The 21789-nt window shown below is 39.1% G+C and overlaps 1 protein-coding gene and 2 pseudogenes across 1 annotated transcript; 1 reads left to right on the forward strand and 2 right to left on the reverse strand.

Moving 5' to 3' along the window:
- Positions 1 to 36: 36 nt before the first annotated feature.
- On the forward strand, positions 37 to 1735 carry LOC142605385 (pentatricopeptide repeat-containing protein At2g17033-like; annotated as a pseudogene).
- Positions 1736 to 2417: 682 nt separating this feature from the next.
- Positions 2418 to 11927, reverse strand: LOC142643491 (serine/threonine-protein kinase ATR-like; annotated as a pseudogene).
- Positions 11928 to 13109: 1182 nt separating this feature from the next.
- On the reverse strand, positions 13110 to 15384 carry LOC142643492 (putative pentatricopeptide repeat-containing protein At5g52630). The gene has a single exon (XM_075818148.1). The coding sequence runs from the start codon at positions 15100 to 15102 to the stop codon at positions 13171 to 13173; it is 1932 nt and encodes a 643-aa protein (XP_075674263.1). The 5' UTR covers positions 15103 to 15384; the 3' UTR covers positions 13110 to 13170.
- Positions 15385 to 21789: the final 6405 nt, after the last annotated feature.

A 21789-nucleotide genomic window follows, 5' to 3' on the forward strand; every position in this document is an offset into this window, starting at 1 on the left:
AAGACCTCACTCCTCAGCTACCTATACAGAGCCAAAATGATAGTAATAGGATTAGGAGGCAATCTCAAACTGCCTCTCCTATTACCATGTAACCGCCACCAACCACCACAAAAACTAACCTCAAAATTATTGTCCCCCAAATGTGCACTCACCAAACAAGCCCACCGCTTCCTCTCCACCCTCTCCACCACCGCGAGAGACCCCTCGGCCTCTTCCTCAGCCACACACAAACTTATACAAAAATTTGTTGCAACCTCACCAAAATCTGTTTCTCTCAACACCCTCTCCCATCTCCTCTCCCCACACACCTCCCACCCCCACCTCTCCGCCCTCGCCCTCCCGGTAAGTCTTAACTAATCACTACTACTTCTTTATCTATTTATGCGCACGTGTGCTGAATAAATAAAATTAACCTCAAATTTTACTTAATACAAAATGTACAAAATGTGTGTGTGCGCATGTGCTAAGTAAATTAACGATGAACTTAACCAAATAAAAATTTAAACAATTTTTAAAAAAAAAAAATTCAAGTAGCTTGTAATTTTTTTTTTTTCTTTAGCAGAATTTTCTAGGCAATTAAAACGAGCAATTCTGACTTAACTAATCTCTCATTGGCTTTGCAGTTCTACACGAGAATCACTGAAGCAACATGGTTTGATTGGAATCCGAAGCTGGTGGCAGACCTTGTGGCCTTGCTTGATAAGCAAGGACGTTATGAGGAATCAGAAAAGCTAATTTCCGAAGCAGTTTCGAAGATAGAGTTGCGAGAGCGAGAGCTGGTTCTTTTTTACTGTAACTTAGTGGAGTCTCACTCCAAGCAAGGTTCAAAGCGAGGGTTTGATGTATCTTTCACTCGCTTGAACAGGGTTGTTGATGATTCGAGCTCTGCATACGTGAGGCTATGGTTAGTGGGTTGTGCGAAATGGGACAGGTTTGTGAAGCAGAGAAGGTGTTTGATGAAATGCGTGTGAGAGGAGTGAAAGTGTCGAGGTTTGAATTTCGGTGTGTTTTGTATGGATAAAAAGATATGGAAAGGGTTGTGAACCAAATGGAGAGTGAAGGGTTTGTTGCGGATACTATATGTTGTAACATGATACTTTCGGCTTATGGATGTCATTGTGAGTTGGCAAGGATGGTTTTGTGGCTTAGGAAAATGAGAGCTTCCCAGATTTCCTTCTCCATTAGGACCTACAATTAATTCAGTCTTGAATTCATGCCCGACAATAATGTCGATGATGGTACAAGAGATGGAGACCGGTATGGACACTCTTACCAGTTACCTCTTTCGATTGGGGAGTTGAGTGGCATATTGAGTGGTGATGAGGCATTGGTAGTGAAAGAATTAGTCGAGTACAATTCAGTTTTGGAAGAGGTAATGACATGGGATTCGTTGGAAGACAAGTTAGATTTGCATGGGATGCATTTGGGTTCATGTTACTTGATGATGTTGAAGTGGATGGAGGAGGTGCGGAATGGGTTCAAGGATGGGAAGTATGTAATTCCAAGAGAGATTACGCTTGTTTGTGGGTTGGGAAAGCATAGCAATGTTAGAGGTGAATCACCAGTGAAAATTTTGGTTAGGAAAATGTTGGTTCGGTTGAAGAGTCCAATGAGGAATGATAGGAAGAACGTGGGTTGTTTTGTTGCCAAGGGGAAAGTTGTGAGGGATTGGTTATGTTGATTGGAAGGAGACTGTGTTCTTTCATGGATTACCTCAGAACTCAGAAAAATTCATGTTTGAGAGGAAATGCTAGCCTAGTCTTGAGTAGGTATTCCACTAACTTAATGAGTAAAAAAATTTCCTGGTCTTTACTATATTTATCTGGTTATCTGAAACCTGAAGCTACATTTGAGGTTGGACCAATGACAATTCTTCTGAAGAGATCAGTGTATATATTAAGTTTGAATTGCATCTTTCAAAGCAGATTAGTACAATATTTAATCTTAACCAAGAAATAAATCCATTTAAAATAAAGAGGATCATATTCCACACAGCCTTTATTAGGAAATTTGAATAAGACACTACTGACTACATCATATTAGCTATTAAGTCTATTCTGCATGATCAGAATGCAAAATTGGGTTGGGAATGAGTAACTTCAGGGGAAAATGGTTTCTTCCTCACATTTGCCTGGGAAGTTTTTCGTATGGCCATGTGGTGTCAACTTACTTAGCTTTCTTATCTAAATAAAACTTGATCATCTCTCTCAATCATTTATATACTTCACAATTAACCTTCTCATTGACAAGCATTGGTGGCATATTCTCATGATTTTGAATTTTATGATACCATAAATCAAACCACAGCGATTGGAATAAATGACATATTCTCATGATACCATAAGCATCGTAGCAATGATATTGTTCACTGTTAGTTAGCCATAGGATCAACCTTTTAAAGCATTTCCATCACAGTATTACCAGAACAGAGATGATATGTTACATTGATGTATAAAGGAATAAATGACATTTAATTACATGTCATTTTACATCATAAAAAAAGCAAAAGACCAATGCCTGCCAAAAAGAATATACAAAAGGAAATATCACATTACAGAGGGTCCTATATTCTCTGTATCCTAATCCCGGATGCACTCCTAAAACAGTTAACTGGTGCAAGCGATTGGACAGGCATTGAAACCATGGCATGCCTGACCTGGACTCAATACAGAAAAACCACTCTATTTAATCAACTCTTAAAACCATGGCATCCACCATATATACATCTTGCCAAGATTTTTGTGTGATACTGCTTCTGCAATTAATTGACGAGCCTGGCCTTCTACAGCTAGAGGCAAAGATGGCGCAGCCCCGACACCAACAACCACTCCTTGCAACCTTGCCTCAATATTGCTGATGACTCGCTGCAACCAAACAGGGAAATGTTTAGTGGTTAGTTCACAACCATAGATCTTACATTCTGATCTCTTAATGCAAAAATCAGGATATCAGTTGGCTAAAACATTTTGATTGGGCAAGCCAATTCAGTGATTCAAGTCACTTAAAAAGCTTTCTCACTGAATTAGATGCTAATTATAAAGAATACAAAAATTACCCCCAGTTCAAGCTTCAACTCTTTTTTTTATTGGTAAATTTAATAAATACAATAATGGGGAGGGGGGATTCGGACCCTAGTTCTCCTCATAAAGAAGAGGAAGCAATGCCACTAAACTACAAGCCTCTTGGCACCTTAACTTAAGCTTCAACTCATTGACTACAAGCCTTTTTTTCATTAGGTTGATAATATGTATAAAAAATGCATCAACTTTAATGATGGCTGTTAAATTACTGATTGTCCCAAAAACTTAAACTATTTGGATATGATAAATTTAATCATTTAACTGCATACTTCTAACATTTTCCCTCACATGTAAGCTCAAACAACCCTTTTAATAGATGAAGCCCAACACATGAAATTTTAAATGAGAGGTAGAATGAAGAAGTCAGGGATCAAACTCAAGACCTCTTACTCTAATATCTTATTAAATTATCAATTGTCCCAAAAACTTAAACTATTGAGATATGATAATTTAATCATTTAACTACATACTTCAAACAATGGCAATACTATGTTGGAATAGGAGTAAATTTATAATTGAGGTATGATGCAATTAATTCTTTGCTTGCAATGAATTGATTTGCTCTGAAAAGCATATTTCAATTTTAATAAAGTCGAGAAAAAAAGGGATTTGTTCAGCCTTAGTATATGCCAACTAATCCAGTAATGCAATGATGAACCAAAAGTAATTGTAATTGCTTAGTTTTAAAAAAAAAATAAAAAAATAGAAAGCTTGTTACAATAAAACGGCAAATCAATGAAGTTCTAAACCTGTGCATGTGGATTCTGAACTTCTACCCCACTGGACTTGTGAGATTTCGTCCATTCCACAAGCGGATCATGGATGAAAGTTTCAAGAACACTCATCAAGGTCTCCATGTGTGTTCTCAGTTCTGACAGAGTGAGTTCACAGACCCTCAAGAAAATTCCCTCATATCCAGTGATGCCCAACCCATCAATCATGTTCTGTAGGTTCCACAAGATGTCCATCAGTATGAAAACCAGGTTTGGAAAATAATGCATCATCAGAAATAATATAAATTTACTAAATCATTCTTAAATGTGGACAACGAAAATTTCATTAAAATGGGTTAATATTGGACATATTTAAGTGCAAGAAAACACAAGCAGGTAAAAATAAGAATACTCGTTGGTAAGTATGTTCAATACGAATATTTTTCCACTATCTTTATTTCAAACAATTTAATAATTCCACATAAGGTAGTAATGCATACAAGAGAAACAAACACCACCCCCCCCCCCCCACAACACAAAAAAAGAAACCCTCAAATAAGCAGATTAATACTATTTATTTGCAAAACATGAGATATTAATCAATCAATTCCCTAAAACACATTGCACTTTCTTACCTGGGTTAGCCTGAAAGGCACCAGCTCGGGCTTCTCCAACTGCAAGCCTTTGTCAAATAAGCAACTGAAATCCACATGAACACAGTCACCTGTGGTAGAATCAAAAAGAATGTTTTCACCACGTCAGTCACCCAGCCCCACAAAATGCCCAACCTTGGACCAAACTGCAGTGATATGTGCATAAGCAACCCGGGCCCTAAACCAAGCAGCCGGCTCAGAAAAGGTGTTCAAGAACCATTTATGAAAGGCTGGTGGGAACATTGGAAGAATTTTGTTTTTTAGCATCTCATCTTCTTGCATTTTACCTTGACATTGATCATAAATCCATTTAATTTGAGGATTTATTTTCTGCTTATCAAATTTTCCACAGGTTATGTAAATGCCTTGAAGTAGAGGCACCCATTCTACCGTACCACAATCCTCTGTTAGAGGAATCACTTCAAAGGTACGAATGTAAAGCTTCCTTCGACGACTTTCAGGGTATTTGGATAACAAACAATTAATAGTTGCAGTAAACTCCATCATACGTGCATCTTTCCTGAGGTCATCCTTGGGCTTGCAGAGGAATGGACATTGATTGCCATCACTTCCCAATAGAACAATCTGAACAACAATAACAACAACCAATCTTTCGTCCCAAAATTTTGAGTACCTATTATATCAATATTTAAGATAACCTAGGGGAGAAAAAGGTGATTCTACTCCTGTATTGAAAATTAGGCAACGGCAACAGATTGATGACCTTATAAATCATGATGAACACATTTCTAGGCATAACCGATCCTTTCAATTTATGCGTAGACCTCCAGATATCTAAGTGAATGCATACTGGGAATGTGAATCAAGCACACCATAAAATCAATAAATAAAGAACTGAATATTAGAAACATTCATTTGTGAAAACCACTACCACAGAAGAACTTACTTTCTTAGGTCTCTGAAGAGATGAAAGAATCTCAGCCTCATCAGATATTCCTCAAAATTGTAGGAAGATCTGTGGCAGAAAAGATATTAGAGTTAAGTGAGTCTATGCCATTTACTTCATATGTTGGTAGGCTAACAGTAAGAGATTGCTGAGTTGGCATGATAATTCCCAGCGGCATCACCCTCTTCAAGGCACTAAATTCAGTCAAGATATTAATTGTCTTTGCTTTTGGCTGACCAGCATGGAAGCACAACTTGATTAGATGATCAATCAGGCTATCAAACTGAACAAACAAATTGTTACCACTATTTCCTTGGCTGAACCCTTTCCATGCAGCTTGTATGATTTCTGCAGCTGCCTCACACCTTGATGGAACTGTGGATTTTGAAACTGCTGCCATAATCCATAGGGCTTTTTGTGGGTATTGCCTAAGAACTGAGGTGATGATGAGCTTGACCAATTGAACAATTTCTTCATTTTGGAGGCAAATTCTGGAAACTAACTGAGGCAGTACTGTTAACCACTGATATGCTGGCAAATCATTCAGACAGCCCCGCATAATACTCAGTGCCTGCCAAAATAAGAGAGAACAATATTTAAAAATGGAGGCAGAATCTCAATGTCTCGTTAGAATTAAAGTTCATTTCTGAAGTATTACACTTACCTTTGCATGGACACTTTTCAAATCTTTATTGGATGATGAACCTCTTCTTAGATAAAAGCTCCCAAACTTAAACCAGAGGATTAAAAATCTTGGAAGTGCTTGAAAGAGATTCTTGTGGCCCCTATGAAGCCCCTTTGCATAGAATAATAGTACATCAGGCACATAAGACCACCAACGCTTCTCAGTATTTACATTAGAAGAACCAACAGAAGAAGCTGATGGGACCATCCTGGGACCTAAATCAGATTCTTCCTGACGTTTCCTGGCATCAGCATGCAGTTCATCACAATATTTAGCCATATAGAAGTATCCTTTCTCCCACTTAGGCTGCAGTTCCTTCACCCTGGAATAAAGACTTACCACATCCTCTTTTTGCTTCTGCCCCGTGTAATGGATCCATCTAGAATAGAGGAGAAGGGTCTTCACTATATCTCGATTCTCATTTAAAGCCTGAGTATCACAAACCAAAGGTGGTGGGTTCAATGGAACCAGGGAAAGGCTGGTAATTGATGATATTGCAGCGGAGCCTACGACCTCAACAGGCATGTTGAGGAGAGATTGTTGCAACTCTGCAATGGCACCATCAGATCGCCTAGTACTCCACAAAAGCTTAGCCTTTTCCATTTGAACATTAGGTGCACCTGAAGCCTGAGCTTCAAGAATTGCTCGGTTTGCTGTTTCATAGTGACCAGCCAAGCGACAGAGTTTTGCATATTGAAGCCAGCAGTTCCCAACTTGAGCACCAAGACCACTGGCACCAAAAACCAATCTTCAGAAAGCTAAAAGTGGCTCCCTTGCCCAAAGTAATGGCTGTGCAAATCTGAGTCGATTCTCCCAGTTCTCCATCACTTTTGAGAATCCCAGATCACCCAAATCAAAAGTTTTCTCCAAGAAAGAGTCATCAACAAGAAGACTCTGGAAGTCTTCTAGCTCCCGTAGTAAGTGAAGTTTCACAACAAATGGGTAAGCACGTGTATAGGAATCCATGCCTGCAGCAGCCAGAGGAGCAATCAGAGCTTGCTTGGACAGTGCAATTTTCTCAGCAACCGAGAACTGATCCTTCTTCATCATTGCCTGGAGAATCTTTGCAACATCCATGACAAAGAAAGCATTACACTCGGAGCTGCTACAAACTAAACCCTCTTCATCAGCTCCACACCAACCAAGCCTCCATGCTGCTTGCACACCTTGCATGCCTACAAATTAAACCATCCACATGAGTCACCATGGCCTGAAGGTGGCACATGTTTAGCAAACAGTTAAGGACATCTGAATGCCCCTGAACTGAAGTAGGCTCCATTTGCAGGGCTTGTTCACAAGAAGTTAAAACTTATGCCCAATTTCCTGCTCTCTTTTTTTTTTTTTATAAGTAATAAGGATATATATTCAAGAACACTGCCTTATGCAAAAAAACATAAGGCAAAGAGAAAAGTACAAATAGAGAAGATTAAGAAGAGAGAAGAAAGAAGGGGAAAGATACTAAATACAAAGGAGAGAGCAAAGGAACATAGGGAGAGAGTCACTAGAAGTGATTCTCCAAGCCCTAAACCATTCAAAAAAGGAGCCACTGAAAGAAGCCAATAATTGGTCATCCGAGCTTTCCAAGTCCTCCAACGTCCTCCAATTTCACTCCCTCCAAAGACACCACATTAAACACAAAGGAGCTAAATTCCAAATGCTATACGAATGTTTTCCAGGCCAATTCTACCAATCAAAGAGAGTATCTACAACCGTTCTTGGCAAGACCCATGAAATCCCAAAAGACCTAAACACCAAATTCCACAACCTATGAGCCTTACCACAATGAAGTAACAAATGATCCACCGTCTCCCCATTACAACGGCACATAATGCACCGGTCAACAAAAACCATCCTTCTACCCCTCAAATTATCACCTGTAAAGATCTTATCCCACACAGCAGTCCACACAAAAAAGGAGACACGTTGAGGAGCCTTAACCTTTCATACACCTTTCCAAGAAAAAATAATGGGTAATGGGCTTCTTAACTTATTGTAAAACGATTGGACAACAAAATCTCCATTCTTTGTCAACTTCCATTGTAGACGATCTCCATTCACAGTGGGAGGTAGATTTGAATCCAAGGTGCAGAGAAAATCATCTACATCACCAATTTCCCAATCATTTGGTCTCCGAGTAAAATGAACATCCTAGCTTCTCCATTCCTCTATCCCCAACCGTTCAAGAGAAGAGGTCACCGATGCCTCTTTATTGGAAGCCAACCTAAACACATTTGGAAAAGTCAATAGAAGTGGAGACTCCCAACACCATTGATCTGTCCAAAGCTTAACTCTATCTCCCACCCCTACCTCAAACCGAATATTTTTGCTAAATTCCTCCCAACCCATTCGGATACTTCTCCCCATGCCACACCCGTGAACCCCTCTACCTAGCTTGGAAGTCCAACCCCCCCCCCCCCCAATCTTCCCCAAACTTTAGAGCTACAACCCTTCTCCAAAGCCTTGTCTCCTCGATCCCAAACCGCCATAACCACTTCTCTAGTAAGGCTTCATTAAAAGTAGTTAATTTCCTTACCCCTAACCCACCATATTCCAAAGGTACACACACTTTGTCCCATCCCACAAAATGTGTCTTAGAATCCCCTCACAAGAAATCCCGTTGCAGCCTCTCAATTTTATTGGCCACATGAGTAGGGATGGTAAAAAGAGATAAATAATAAGTAGGAAGACTAGATAGAGTGCTCTTAAGCAACGTTAGTCTTCCACCTTTAGACAAATACAACTTCTTCCAACCGGCCAACTTACGTTCAATTCTTTCCAATATAGGATTTCAAATAGTAGGGGACTTATAGGAAGCCCCTAATGGCATACCAAGATAGGTCATAGGCAAAGACCCAATCCGGTATCCCAAAATCTCTGCCAAAACATGGATATTTGGCACCTCCCCAATGGGGACCATCTCACTCTTCAGCGCATTAACCTTTAAACCTGTCACTGCCTGGAAACAGAGAAGAAGCATCCAAACATGTATAATCTGCTCCTCATCTACGTCACAAAACAGAATCGTATCATCTGCAAACAAAAGATGTGAGACACATACCCCTCCACCCCGACTACCATCAGCTCTAAAACCTCAAAGCAACTCAACCCCTTCAGCTTTTCGTCATCTTACTGAAGACCTCCATCATAACTAGAAACAACAAGGGAGATAGCGGGTCCCCTTGTCTCAATCCCCTTGAGCTCCCAAAAAAATCAGCTAGAGACCCATTAAACAACATAGAGAATTGGACTGTAAATATGCAAGTGCAGATCCACCTACACCACCTCCTCCCAAATCTCATTCTCTTCAACAAATCTAGAAGAGCCTCCCAGTTCACATGATCATAAGCTTTCTCAATATCTAGTTTGCAAATAAACCTCCGGGGTCTTACTCTTCACCCTGCTATCAACACACTCATTAGCAATAAGAACTGAATCAAGAATCTGTCTACTGCCCATAAAACTGTTCTAAGACTCAGATATCAACTGATCCAAAACCTCCTTCAGGCGGTTTGCCAAAACCTTAGCCAAAATCTTGTAAATACTCCCCACCAAACTAATAGGTCTATAATCTCGAATATTGGAAGCACCCTTCTTTTTAGGGATTAAGGCTATGAACATTGCATTGAGAGATTTGTCAAACTTACTCTGTTGATAAAACTCTTCAAACACAGCTAAGACATCTCTCTCCACAACTCCCCAACAATGATGATAGAAAGCCATAGAGAAACCATCAGGACCTGGAGCTTTATCTCCTTCCAACTCTTTGACAACTCGAAGAACCTCCTCCTTTTTAAACCTCCATTCAAGCCAGTCCCTCTCCAACCCCTCTAACTGATCAAACTCCAGACCTTCCACAAAAGGCCTCCACTCCTTAGTCTCCTTGTACAAGTTTTTATAAAACTGTAGAACTTGGTCTGTCATCTCAGATTTGCCTTCATAAGTAACCCCATTTACCTCCAACATACTAATATGATTATACCTTCTCCGAGAATTAGCCACCTTGTGGAAGAATTTGGTATTGTTATCTCCTTCCTTAATGCAAAGCATCCGCGACTTTTGTCTCCACGAAACTTCTTCCAAAGAAAGAAGGTTTTGTGTTTGAGATCTCAACACAGCCCTCCAACATCCTGCTCTTTTGTTTATTAATAGCTGAAATTCTTTAAGAACCAGAACCAAGATAATATATCCACTACAACAAGAAAAAGGTTACCAAAGCCTTGATGAAGATTATTTAGGATACTCTGAATTTTTTGTTTCCTTGGAAGGGTGTTTGGAAACCAAAGATTCCTAAGTGGGTGGCTTTCTTTTTGTGGACAGCTGCTCATGATCGGATTCCCACTTTGGATAATCTCATGCTTAAGAGTCGCCCTTTGGCAAATCGATATTGTATGTGTTGTTGTGATGGGGAGTCAATAGACCACCTTCTTCTTTATTGTCCTGTTACACATACCTTATGGACTTTTATACTTCAAGCTTTTGGTCTCCATTGGGTTATGCCAAGATCGGTGGCGAGATTGTTATCTTGTTGGCATTAGTGGCTTGGGAAGCATAATTTGAACATTTGGAATTTGATTCCAGGATGCTTAATGTGGATTGTTTGGTTGGAACGAAATCGTCGCTCCTTTGAGGACAATGAGAAGACATTGGATGAGATAAAGTTTTTATGCCAGCATAGTCTTTTTGAGCGGTCTCATTGTTGGGGTTTTACTTATTCTTCCTCTCTCTCTGAGTATGTTTTCCCTTAGATTAACATCCTAATTATCTATTTTTTTTGTTTTGCTGTTTGTTTCATCTTTTTCTTGTTGTTCATCATCATGAACAACTTGTACTATTCCATTTTTACTCATTAATAATAGTTCTCTAATTACCTATAAAAAAAAAAAAGGTCAATTATTAAATTAACTGTCAAGCAAGGTACGACAAATAATTAGTGAACAATACTTCTTAATCAAGACAAGGGTATCAATCTGATGAACCTATTACACTTTTTTACTCTTAGAATTCAAGGAAAGCTGAAAGTCTTTCATACTTGGTCACAGTTCCCCACAATAAAGGCATGATGTATTACTTAACGAAACATTGTCATAAAACTGAAATAGCTAGCACAGCAGGAGTGAAGATAATGTGAGGAGCAGATATTCTCTTAATTTTATTGAAGCTCCTCTATAAGCTCTTTGGATGTAGCATTCGCAGTGCTCATAAGTGATTTCCGAGATAGATAGTTGAAACCTAAGTTAATTGAGGGAGTTGTTAAAAGTTGGGCACCAAGAAAAAATGCTTTATAAATATGCATTTATTTGTAATCATTTGATGCCATGGAATATATATATATATATATATATATATATATATATATATATATATATATCTTATTCCATTGGCATAAGTAGGTTAAACACACAGGCCTTTGAGAACAATAAGCATAATAGACAATTGATTGTAGCACTAGTGAAAGAAAACTTTCAGTCTCTACACCCACGTAGTTCAATGTTGGTTTAGCAGCAAAAATGAGGACAAAGCTTGTGTGAACCCAAGCATGCTGCCAATGGCCAACGCTGCTGAAGCTGATGTAATTTACCTTCTGTCATTTGTTTTCCTGTAACTACTGTAAATAAGTGATGACTTTTACTTGACTCTGGTCAAAATAGACCATAATATATTAATAGGCAACAAAGTAATTCATAAAATGTTACATTGGAGGAAAAAGAAAAACTTCAGATATATTGGAATGATAGCAATTATTCCAAAAGTGTACCTCAACAAAAACAAGAGGGGTAAGAAGGTATAATTTGCACCAACTTATGGCATCAGATATTCCAGTTCCATCTCCTGATTGATAGCATAACCATTCTTGAGTACTCCATTGTCATCTGCTTCAGTACTCCAGTAGCAACTGCTCAATCACAAAAGAAGCTGTAATGCTGACAAGTGGGAATATTGCTATCTTTGATACTTGATTGAAAACAGCAATAGAAACTCCTACAATAGTAAGCTCCATAGGACCTAATTGAAGAACAGCCTAATTATTAAGACAAACCAAATAGTAACATAGTGCCGCAACTTGCAATAGCCCAAAGATCCAGTGATCAAACTTATAGTTAATGAACTTGTCACAGGCTCACAGCATGTATAAAGCATATATACTAACTGTTGCTTAATAATTAACAATACAACGCACATATAAGGATAAAATGAGTCAGTGATAGAATCTAATAACAATTAACATTTAATAATGAGTTGAACAAATGAATATAAATCTAAAAACCTTGTCTAGACAGAGTAAGGCAATATTCTACAAGAACACAATTTTAAGAACCAGTCCAATAGATGATATTTTCAAAAATTGGTGAGGATCCCCAATCTTGCTTATATCATAATAAATCAACAGATTTACTTTATATCTTCCATGCTTTCATGAAGGTTCATAGTTATCCCCATCAGAAGGAAATAACTTTAATGTAAGCAGATAGTCATCAAAATTATAGAATTAAATTCAAATGGAAAATTTGTGCCAAGCATTGTGGACTTTCAACAAAGTTTTCACCACAACGAAAATGTGAACTAATTTGAGAAAGCTTAGAAAATACTCGCACATTTTTTTTTGGAAGTCTGAAAAACATTTAGTAAAAAAGGAAAGGAAAAATTGTACATATTCCAAGTTCAACACATTTCACCTGATCAATTAATTAGTAGCATGATTACTCGGAAGTAACAATGTGGACATGCCAGATATAATCTAGATATGAGATTGGGTAAGCCAGTGAAGGCTTAGGAAACAAATTACAGACTGTATAGCAAAGACACCAAAATGACACAGAAAGAGAGAATACTTGACATGTAGAAAAAAGCAGCAGGAGGAGAAGCCACCTCTTACAAATTGTACAGATTGTTTATAAGTAATATTTACCTCCTTTTTTTGGATTCGTACCTGTTAACATTCAAATTAATATACTCAAAGGATAAATGGATACGAAAAAATCCAATTTTTTTCTTAACCTACCCTTCAATATGAATTTGGATCAGCCTCAGTGCTGTCAGAGAATGCATTTCAGTGTATGGAATAATTGGGAATGCAATGAATCATTCTTCTTTTCCTTTAATCATTTGCCTGTGAAATTTTACACACAGATAATCACCAATAGTCTCCACACGAGCATTTCCCACCCTCAAATCGATGGAACCGCTTATTATCCCTCACAATGATTACCCTTCTAGAGCACTTGGACATAAACTTGATTGCAGTGTGACAATCACCACAAACACGCAAGTTTTTCATAACCCTGATTGGTCTCTCAGGTGGAAAGGTAATGAGCCCAAACGCAATGGCTAGCCTTTCACTGTGATATCTAATTGTCTGATTTTTCTCTTCACCATCAACTTCTCTGAGTACAAAACTTGTGTCTGCAACATAACCAGCTCTCTCCAATTCCTCCCCTAGTTCTTCCAACTTCTGATAGATTTCTTTTGTTTTTGCGTGACATCTATCCCCAGAAGCAAATGTGTGAACTCTATTTCCCTCCTCAACCCAGCTCAAACCTGTTTCCTTCTTCATCCCCCGGTCCCTTAGCATCTTCCGAGCTTTCGCTGCTTCATCCCATCTTCCAGCAGCGGCGTAAGCATTAGACAGTAACACGTGAATGCCTGGGCTCACAGGACCCAACTCATAGACTTTATCAGCAGCAAAGGCGGCCAATTCAGTATCCCCATGAATTCTACACCCAGTCAATAAAGCTCCCCACACTGATTCTGTTGGTTCCATAGGCATTTCCTTAATGATTGAAATCGCATCCTGCAATTTACCAGCACGCCCAAGCAAGTCCACCATGGAAGCGTAATGTTGATCACCTGGCTCAATCCCATACTCTTTCATTCGCTCGAAGTAATATCGCCCCTTTTCAACTAAACCCGTGTGGCTACAAGCATATAGGACACATAAAAAAGTAATGAAATTTGGCTTCATTCCAGTACCTTCCATCTCTTTAAACAGCTCAAAAGTTCTATCTGTGTGCGCATGCTGGGCACAAGCTATCAGCATTGCATTCCACATACCAAGATTCCTGATTGGTACATCATTAAAAACCCGATAAGCTCCCTCAATGACTCCACACTTTGAGTACAGCGAAACCAAAGAACTACCCACAAAGCTTGACGAATCAAAGCTCGTCTTGAAGCACAACCCGTGAATTTGCCTCCCCAATTCCAGTAAAGTCGAATTGCCACAAACACGAATAACACTTGAAAATGTAAAATCATTAACATCCAATTCAAAAAACAAGGCTTGCTTAAATAACTTCAAAGCCTCATCATCTTCACCCAATTGAGCATACCCATATATCATCCCACTCCAACAAACCACATTCTTCTCAGGCATTTCATCAAACAGTTTCCGTGCAGACTTAATCTTGCCACATTTGGCATACATATCCACCATAGAACTCCCCACAAAGACATCAAATTCATACCCAGTCTTCACAGCAAGGCAATATATAGACTGCCCAACATCACACATAGACAAAATGGCACAAGACTTAGTGGCACTAGGAAATATATGGTCATCGGGAAGAGCCCCGGATTGGAGCATTTGACGAAAGAAGTGGAGGGCAAGTAAAGGAAGCTCATTCTGGGCAAAAGAGGAGATAACAGAGCTCCAATTGGTGGAGGACTTACGAGGGGCTTCGTCGAAAATTTGAAGGGAAAAAAGGGGTAGTTGGGACTTGGAATAGAAGTTGATGAGGTGATTGGAAATGAGAGGGATGGTTTGAAGGCCTGATTTGATGATGTGGGCATGGAGTTGGAGACCCTTTTGGAGGGACTTGGAGTGTGTTAAGCAGAGGAGGAGGTTGCAGATTTGCCTGTAGTTTTGTTCAAAGCTGAAGCTGCGGCTGTGTTGGTTTAGAGGGTTATTTGGGAGAACGATAGGTGTCGTTTGTGTTTGTGTTTGTGTTTGCGCTTGTGCCTGTGCTTGTGTTTGTGTTTGTGCTTGTGAGTTTAAGAGAGGGAGTGTGAGTTGCTGGAGTTGTTGAAGGGGTATTAGCCTTGTGGGTTTTGGAAGTGGATGAAGCATTTGAGTGAGTTTGGCTCCAGCTCCGGGATTGTTTTGTTAGAGCATCCACAGTAGTAGAGAGAGGCCGATCTGAGTGAGAGGAAAGAGAGACAGAATGAAACAGAGAGAGGGGAGAGAGAAAGGCAGATGAGAACCAAGCCACAACCACCCAGAAATCTCACCACCCACGAACCGTTTCGGCACCGAACCCAACCGTTGCCGAGCTTAGTCTCACCGTTTCGGCACCAAGATCCTCACTGAAACCATCAACACTGTTCATCTCTGATCTCTCCACCAAAAAAAAAAAAACTGAAGAGGAAAAATGAGCAACCTGTGGTCGGGTACAGTAAAGATGAGACTAGGGTCCGTTTGGATACAGCTTATTTTGAAAACTGAAAACTGAAAACTGAAAATACTGTAGCAAATAATTGAAAAAGGCGGGTTGATTATTTTTTGTCCGAGTACTGTAGCTCAGCTGAAAACGCGTTTTTACTTTTTTTTTACTTTTTTTTTTTTCCTTCCTTCTATTAACTTCTCAGTCCTCACCCACACTACCTAACGCCTGCGTCTTCGAAAATAGAGTTCCACGCTCGCCAAAGAAAGGAAGAGAGGAAGAACTACATCGATCTAACGCCGGCGAAGAGCTCAGAATGTAAATCCACAAGGAAAGCAACCCAGTCTGACGCCGGCAAAGATCGGGTCCCTCGGTGGTGGTGGATGCGTTTGATCGGCGGTGGATTTGATGGGTTTTCTGGGTAGATCCATTTGATCGGTTGTGTTTATTGGGTTTGACCGGTTTGATGGGTTTGAATTTTTTTTTTTTTTCACATGGGTTTGATTTTTTTTTTTCACATGATTTTTATTCATATGGTTTTGGTTTCACTATTTTGATCTTCTGTTTTGATGGATTTGCTGGGTTCGATGAAATTTTGGGTTTGATCGGTGACACACACGAAGAATGGGTTTGCTGGGTTCATCATGTTCTGTGTTTGAGAATGGGTTTGCTGGGTTTGATCGGTGAAGAACACGAAGAATGGGTTTGCTGGGTTGATTATGTTTTGGGTTTGAGAATGGTTTGCTGGGTTCGATGAAGTTCTGGGTTTGATCGGTGAAGAACACTAAGAACGGGTTTGTTGGGTTCATCATGTTCTGGGTTTGAGAATGGGTTTGCTGGGTTTCGATGAAGTTTTGGGTTTGATCGTTGAACGGGTTTGCTGGGTTTCGATGAAGTTTTGGGTTTGCTGGGTTTGCTGCTTTTGGTTTTGGGTTTCGATGAAGAACACGAAGAACAGTGCGTTGAAGAAAAAAAACGTTACGCGTTTTCAGCTCAGTCTTGCGTTTAATTGGAAGCAACTGTAGCAGTGGGTCCCACGGATATACAAACGCCAAACGCAAAACGCTCTCTTTAGACGCTATCCAAACGCCACCTAAGAAATCTTTTTCCTTTTTTTTACAATTTTTACCCCTTCTCGCGTGAAGCCCTTGTACTTGTAGAGTGATCATCGTATACTTGTAAAATAATCATTGCATCAAGGGTGTGATAGTAAAATAAATATTATTTAATAGATTTTGCTAACGTATGCCCTTAGTGAACACAATAATTAATTATTTTTAAAAATATTTTCTTGAAAATTGAAAAAGTATCGATAACTTTTTCAATTTTTGAGAAAATGTTTCTAAAAATAAATGGGTTAACATGTGCCTTGGCCCTTATTTAATTGTAAAAATAAATAAAATATTAATATTTTGGTATAGCTTTGAGCTGTGCAAAGCCAAAGATGGTTGTACACTGTAGCTCAAGAGCTAAAAATTTTAGATATGTCTCTACTGTTGCAGCTCCAATTTATATGTTTGTGGTGCTAAAAATAACAATTTAGCTTTTTAACACCACTACTGCAAATGCTCTAGTACTAGTGCAGTATTTGGTTGGGATTTTGATAAATGAAACTGCAAAGTCGTCTCATGTAAAAGCATGGAAGTCGAACTCTCTACGCCATCCCAACGCAGCAATGAAGAAGAAGACGAGCTACATCGTAGTGTCGAGAAATTTAAAGAAAGCAATGGAGCTAGAAGCTTCTCGTAGCCAAAGGAAAATTGTGAGCTACAAAGATAGTCTCGTGGGAGACATCCTTGGAGCTTATGAACAAGCTTTCAGGTTTGATAAAGATTGGGAGGAAGAATATGAGTCAGACACTGAATTGGAGCCTCTATTGGAGGGTATGGCTGAAGTGCAACTTTCTAAAGAAACTAAAGCTCGCATCAGGGCGCCATGGTCCAAGGCATTGATAGCGAAAGTGTTTGGTAGATCAGTGGGTTTTAACTATCTCACTTTCAAAATCAATGTGTTATGGAAGCCAAAGGCGAAGATGGACTGTGTAAATTTTGGGCGAGATTTCTTCTTAATCAGATTTAGTAATAATGAAGATTGTGATTTTGTGCTTAGAGGGGGTTCGTGGTTCATTGGGGGGCATTACCTTGCCATCATGCCATGGGTTCCATATTTCAAAGCTTCAGAAGCCAAGTTATCATCTGTTGCAATGTGGGTTAGACTCCCTGAACTGCCAATAGAATTTTATGAAGCATCAATTCTAAAAGAGATAGGGAGTGTGATCGGACCTGTGCTCCGCATTGACTCATTTACAGCTTCAAAAATCAGAGGTGGTTTTGCAAGGTTGTGTATCCAAATTAATCTGGACAAACCTCTCATCACTTCTATTTGAATTGGTAGATTGGTTCAAAGGGTATTGTATGAGAGTCCAAATCTTATGTTTCATTTTCCTGCTCCACTTTATACTCCACCAATAAAAACTTGTCACGTGTTCACCTAAGTAATTAAATACTATCATTATTGACTTATTAATGCTACCGTTATTAATTAATAGTAGTATTTAATTAATTAGGTGAACAAGTGGCAAGTTTTTATTGGTATAGTATAAAGTGGAGCAGGAAAAGTGGAACAGAAGATTTGGACTCATTATATGAAGGTGTTTGTTGAGGTACAAATTTTCAGGCCCTAATTTCTTTAGCCCGCTCACAAAAATACCCGCACAAGCCCAAGAATTATTTTGAAACCCACAAAATATCTCTCACGTGTTACTTAAATATTTTGCATGTTATTGGGCTCCTACAAATATTTCCTACATATATAAGTCTCACAAATTACTTTGGGCCCTCCCACAAATATTTCCTACATGTATAAGTCCCACAAATTACTTTGGGCCCTCTCACAAATACTATTCCTACATATATAAGTCCCACAAATTACTTTGGGCCCTCTCACAAATACTACCCACTATATTCCATATATTATCCAACTTGGGTTTTCACAAAAAATGTCCATCACCTTGCTACCAACATTGGGCCACAAAATTATACTTCCTCCACAAAAAGCCCAAAATCATTTAACTTGTGAGCAAGACCCAAAAAAAGGCCCAACAAGACCCTTTACTAAGCCTATTGCTACACGGCACCTCTAAGTCTGTTGCTACATGGCGCCTCTAAGCCATTGCTACACGTCACCTTACTAAGTCCGTTGCTACACGGAACCTTTAAGCCCGTTGCTACACGGCATTCCTAAGCCCGTTGCTACACGGCACTTCTAAGCCCGTTACTACCCGGCACCCCTAAGCCCGTTGCTACACGACACCTTTTCTAAGCCCATTGCTACACGCCAATACTTTTACAAAAATCTCAAACTATTTTAACAACGCCCAAATACTTATTTGGCAAACTATTCCATAAAAGCCCAAATACTAATTTGGCATTATTTTTACAAAAGCCCAAATACTAATTTGGAACTATTTTAGTAAAAGCTCAAATACTAATTTGGCACTATTTAGCAAAGCCCAAATATTAGTTTGACACTATTTTACAAAAGCCCAAATACTAATTTGACACTATTTTAGCAAAGCCCAAATATTAATTTGACAACTATTTCTAAAAGCCCAATATTATTTTGGCAACTATTTCCAAAAACCCAATGTCACTTTGGCAACTATTTCTAAAAGTCCAATATTATTTTTGGCAACTATTTTCTAAAGCCCAAATATTATTTGGCAACTATTTCATAAAACCCAATATTATTTGGCAACTATTTCATAAAGTCCAATATTATTTGGCAACTATTTCCCAAAACCCAAATATTATTTGTCAACTATTTCCTAAAGCCCAAATATTATTTGGCAACTATTTCATAAAAGCCCAATGTCATTTTGACAACAATTTCCAAAAGCCCAATATTGTTTTTGGCACTATTTCTAAAAGCCCAAATACTATTTTTGGCACATCTTTACAAAACTTAAATATTATCTTAACAATTATTTCACATATACCAAATCCTTTACTCATGGGAAATATAAGTATTCATCCTTCAAGAAATACTTATCTTGCAAAGTTTATAAAAACCCATGAGTATCATTCATGGCAAAATTCTTCATTTTGTAGGAATAATCAGGCCCAAAGCAGCTCAAACATAAGGCCCAACTGGACTAGCCCAGTCCAGCCCATACTCAAGTCCCAGCAGCTGAAACTCACGTGAGCTAATCAGCCAAAAGCCAACACAAGTCAACAACTGGAGTCCACTGCTGTCAGGTTTCAGCTTGTCCCATCTGGTCAGAACAGGACACATGTCCAACAGGGGTTGAACCCTTCCTCCACAAGCTGAAATATCATCATTTATTATGTGACATAAAGTTGAAACAAACTTGACATAGAGCTGAAAGACTTGACATAAAGCTAAAGCACATCAGCCAGCCATCTCTTCTTTCTCCTCCAACCCAATCGGTCAAGCTTCAAAGGCAGCCATGACCAGGCCATTAAAGCTCCTGAAACAAGCTAAAATCAACTCATTTTTCATGCTAAAAAATATGTATTTTCTAGCTCATGGACCAAGCACATGAACCCCTAATGGGGAAACTTAGGGAAATGTGGTTTAGAGGACACCAAGGGGATCCCAGCAGAGTTCCCAGCAAAGGCTCCAAGGTTGACACCTGGCTTGGGGTGATGCAACCTGCCTTTGGGAGCTCTGAATCTAGTAAGCAGTACAACCAAGGTCATTAGCTTAATGCATGCTCTAACCCCATCAGCCAAGACTAATTAACATTAATATCTCAGCTAATATTGCCCAAAAATCGCAAGAGCCTTCCAAAAAGTTAAGCTTACCATTCTTAGCTAAAATTCTAAAAACGAATCCCTAAGGATTTTTAAAAAATTGGGGAAGATTTAGCAAAAGTTATTTGCCAATTGCCCCCTAAATCTCAACTATAAATAGAACCCTCCATTAATGCCTCAAGGGGGGGGACAAGAACACACCAAGAGATATACTCATAGAGAAAAACTCTCACAAAATCCTTCTGTTTCAGCTCCCTCAAAGCTCCAGCAAAGTTCTAATTCATTAAGTTCTCAGCGTCAAGCATGGAAACTGAATTCCTCAACTCCTAGCTCAAAAACACCTCTCATACCTCTACTTGAAGACATACAGCTTCTCCCCAACAGAAAGTTCTAGCAACTATACCATACACTCTCACTCATTACCCATACTACTCACAAATGGCTCTCTCCACTTATTATATATACTACATTCATGAGCATGCCTTGGCACCATAATGGTCTTGCTGCACTAGCTAGGATCTCTCTCTCCCTTCATCTCACACTCAGCTTTCCTCATTATTTGTCATCATAGAACCCATGATATTTATCTATTCATTTACTATTCATGGTTATGATGTAACTATTACCATAGAATTTTTCCATCATATTATTGTCTTAGAAAACTCTTCCCTAGAGCTAATGGGTGATGATTTTGATGTTTCCTCTTACTCTGTGAAATACTCAAAGTTTATTTCGTTTTACCGTACTGTTGAATAACTCTTTTCTACATAATCATATCACGGCTGGGTCGTTTTCTGCAGAAGCACTTTGCAGCTAGGTAACTCTTTTCTGTAGAAACATATTATGATTGGGTCATTTTCTGTAGAAACACTTTACGGCTGGGATTATTTTCTACAGAAGCCTTCTACAGCTGGGCTACTTCTTGCAGTATGCTTTTTAACCACACTGATGTGTCCGCTGTAAGGATTATTTACGGGCCATTCTTGTAAATCCAAATTTATACCCAAGGCACAGTGAATTATTTGGATCTTCACCGATAGCCTTTTGGCCATGTATCAAGCTCATCGTCGAGTTTCGGTTTAGGCCCCCAACCCAATATAAATCTCATTTGTCAGAAGAAAAACTTTTTCGCCCCCGATAGTGTTTCAACACTTTGTTTCAGTTGTGGACGGCTCAACCTTAAGAAGGAAAACTGTTGCTAGCAGGTGAAGGAAGCAGCTACAGTGAACGAGAATCTAATAGCACTAAGGGCCAACGAATCTAACGAAACTAACGTTAACAGAGGAGGGGCTCAATTTGATTCGAACTACGGTCCATGGATGGTAGTCACAAGGAGAAAATTTGTGGGCAAAATGGGTAAAATAAATGAGCAAAATAAATTACATTAGACAAGTCATATCACTTTTAAGGGCAATTTAGACCTTTCTCAAGAGCAATCCTTAGTGGAAATGGCCAAAGATTAGGATATATCACATCCCACTGATTTAACAAACCCAAAGTGAGAGACCACACGTATAAATACAGCCCAAAGCACACAAAAGTACATTGAGATGGGAAAGGATGGTATGGTGGAGGCTGGGAAAGAAGTCTCGGGCAGTG

The sequence above is a fragment of the Castanea sativa genome, chromosome 7 (genome assembly GCF_040712315.1).
Source record: "Castanea sativa cultivar Marrone di Chiusa Pesio chromosome 7, ASM4071231v1".
Lineage (NCBI taxonomy): Eukaryota > Viridiplantae > Streptophyta > Magnoliopsida > Fagales > Fagaceae > Castanea > Castanea sativa.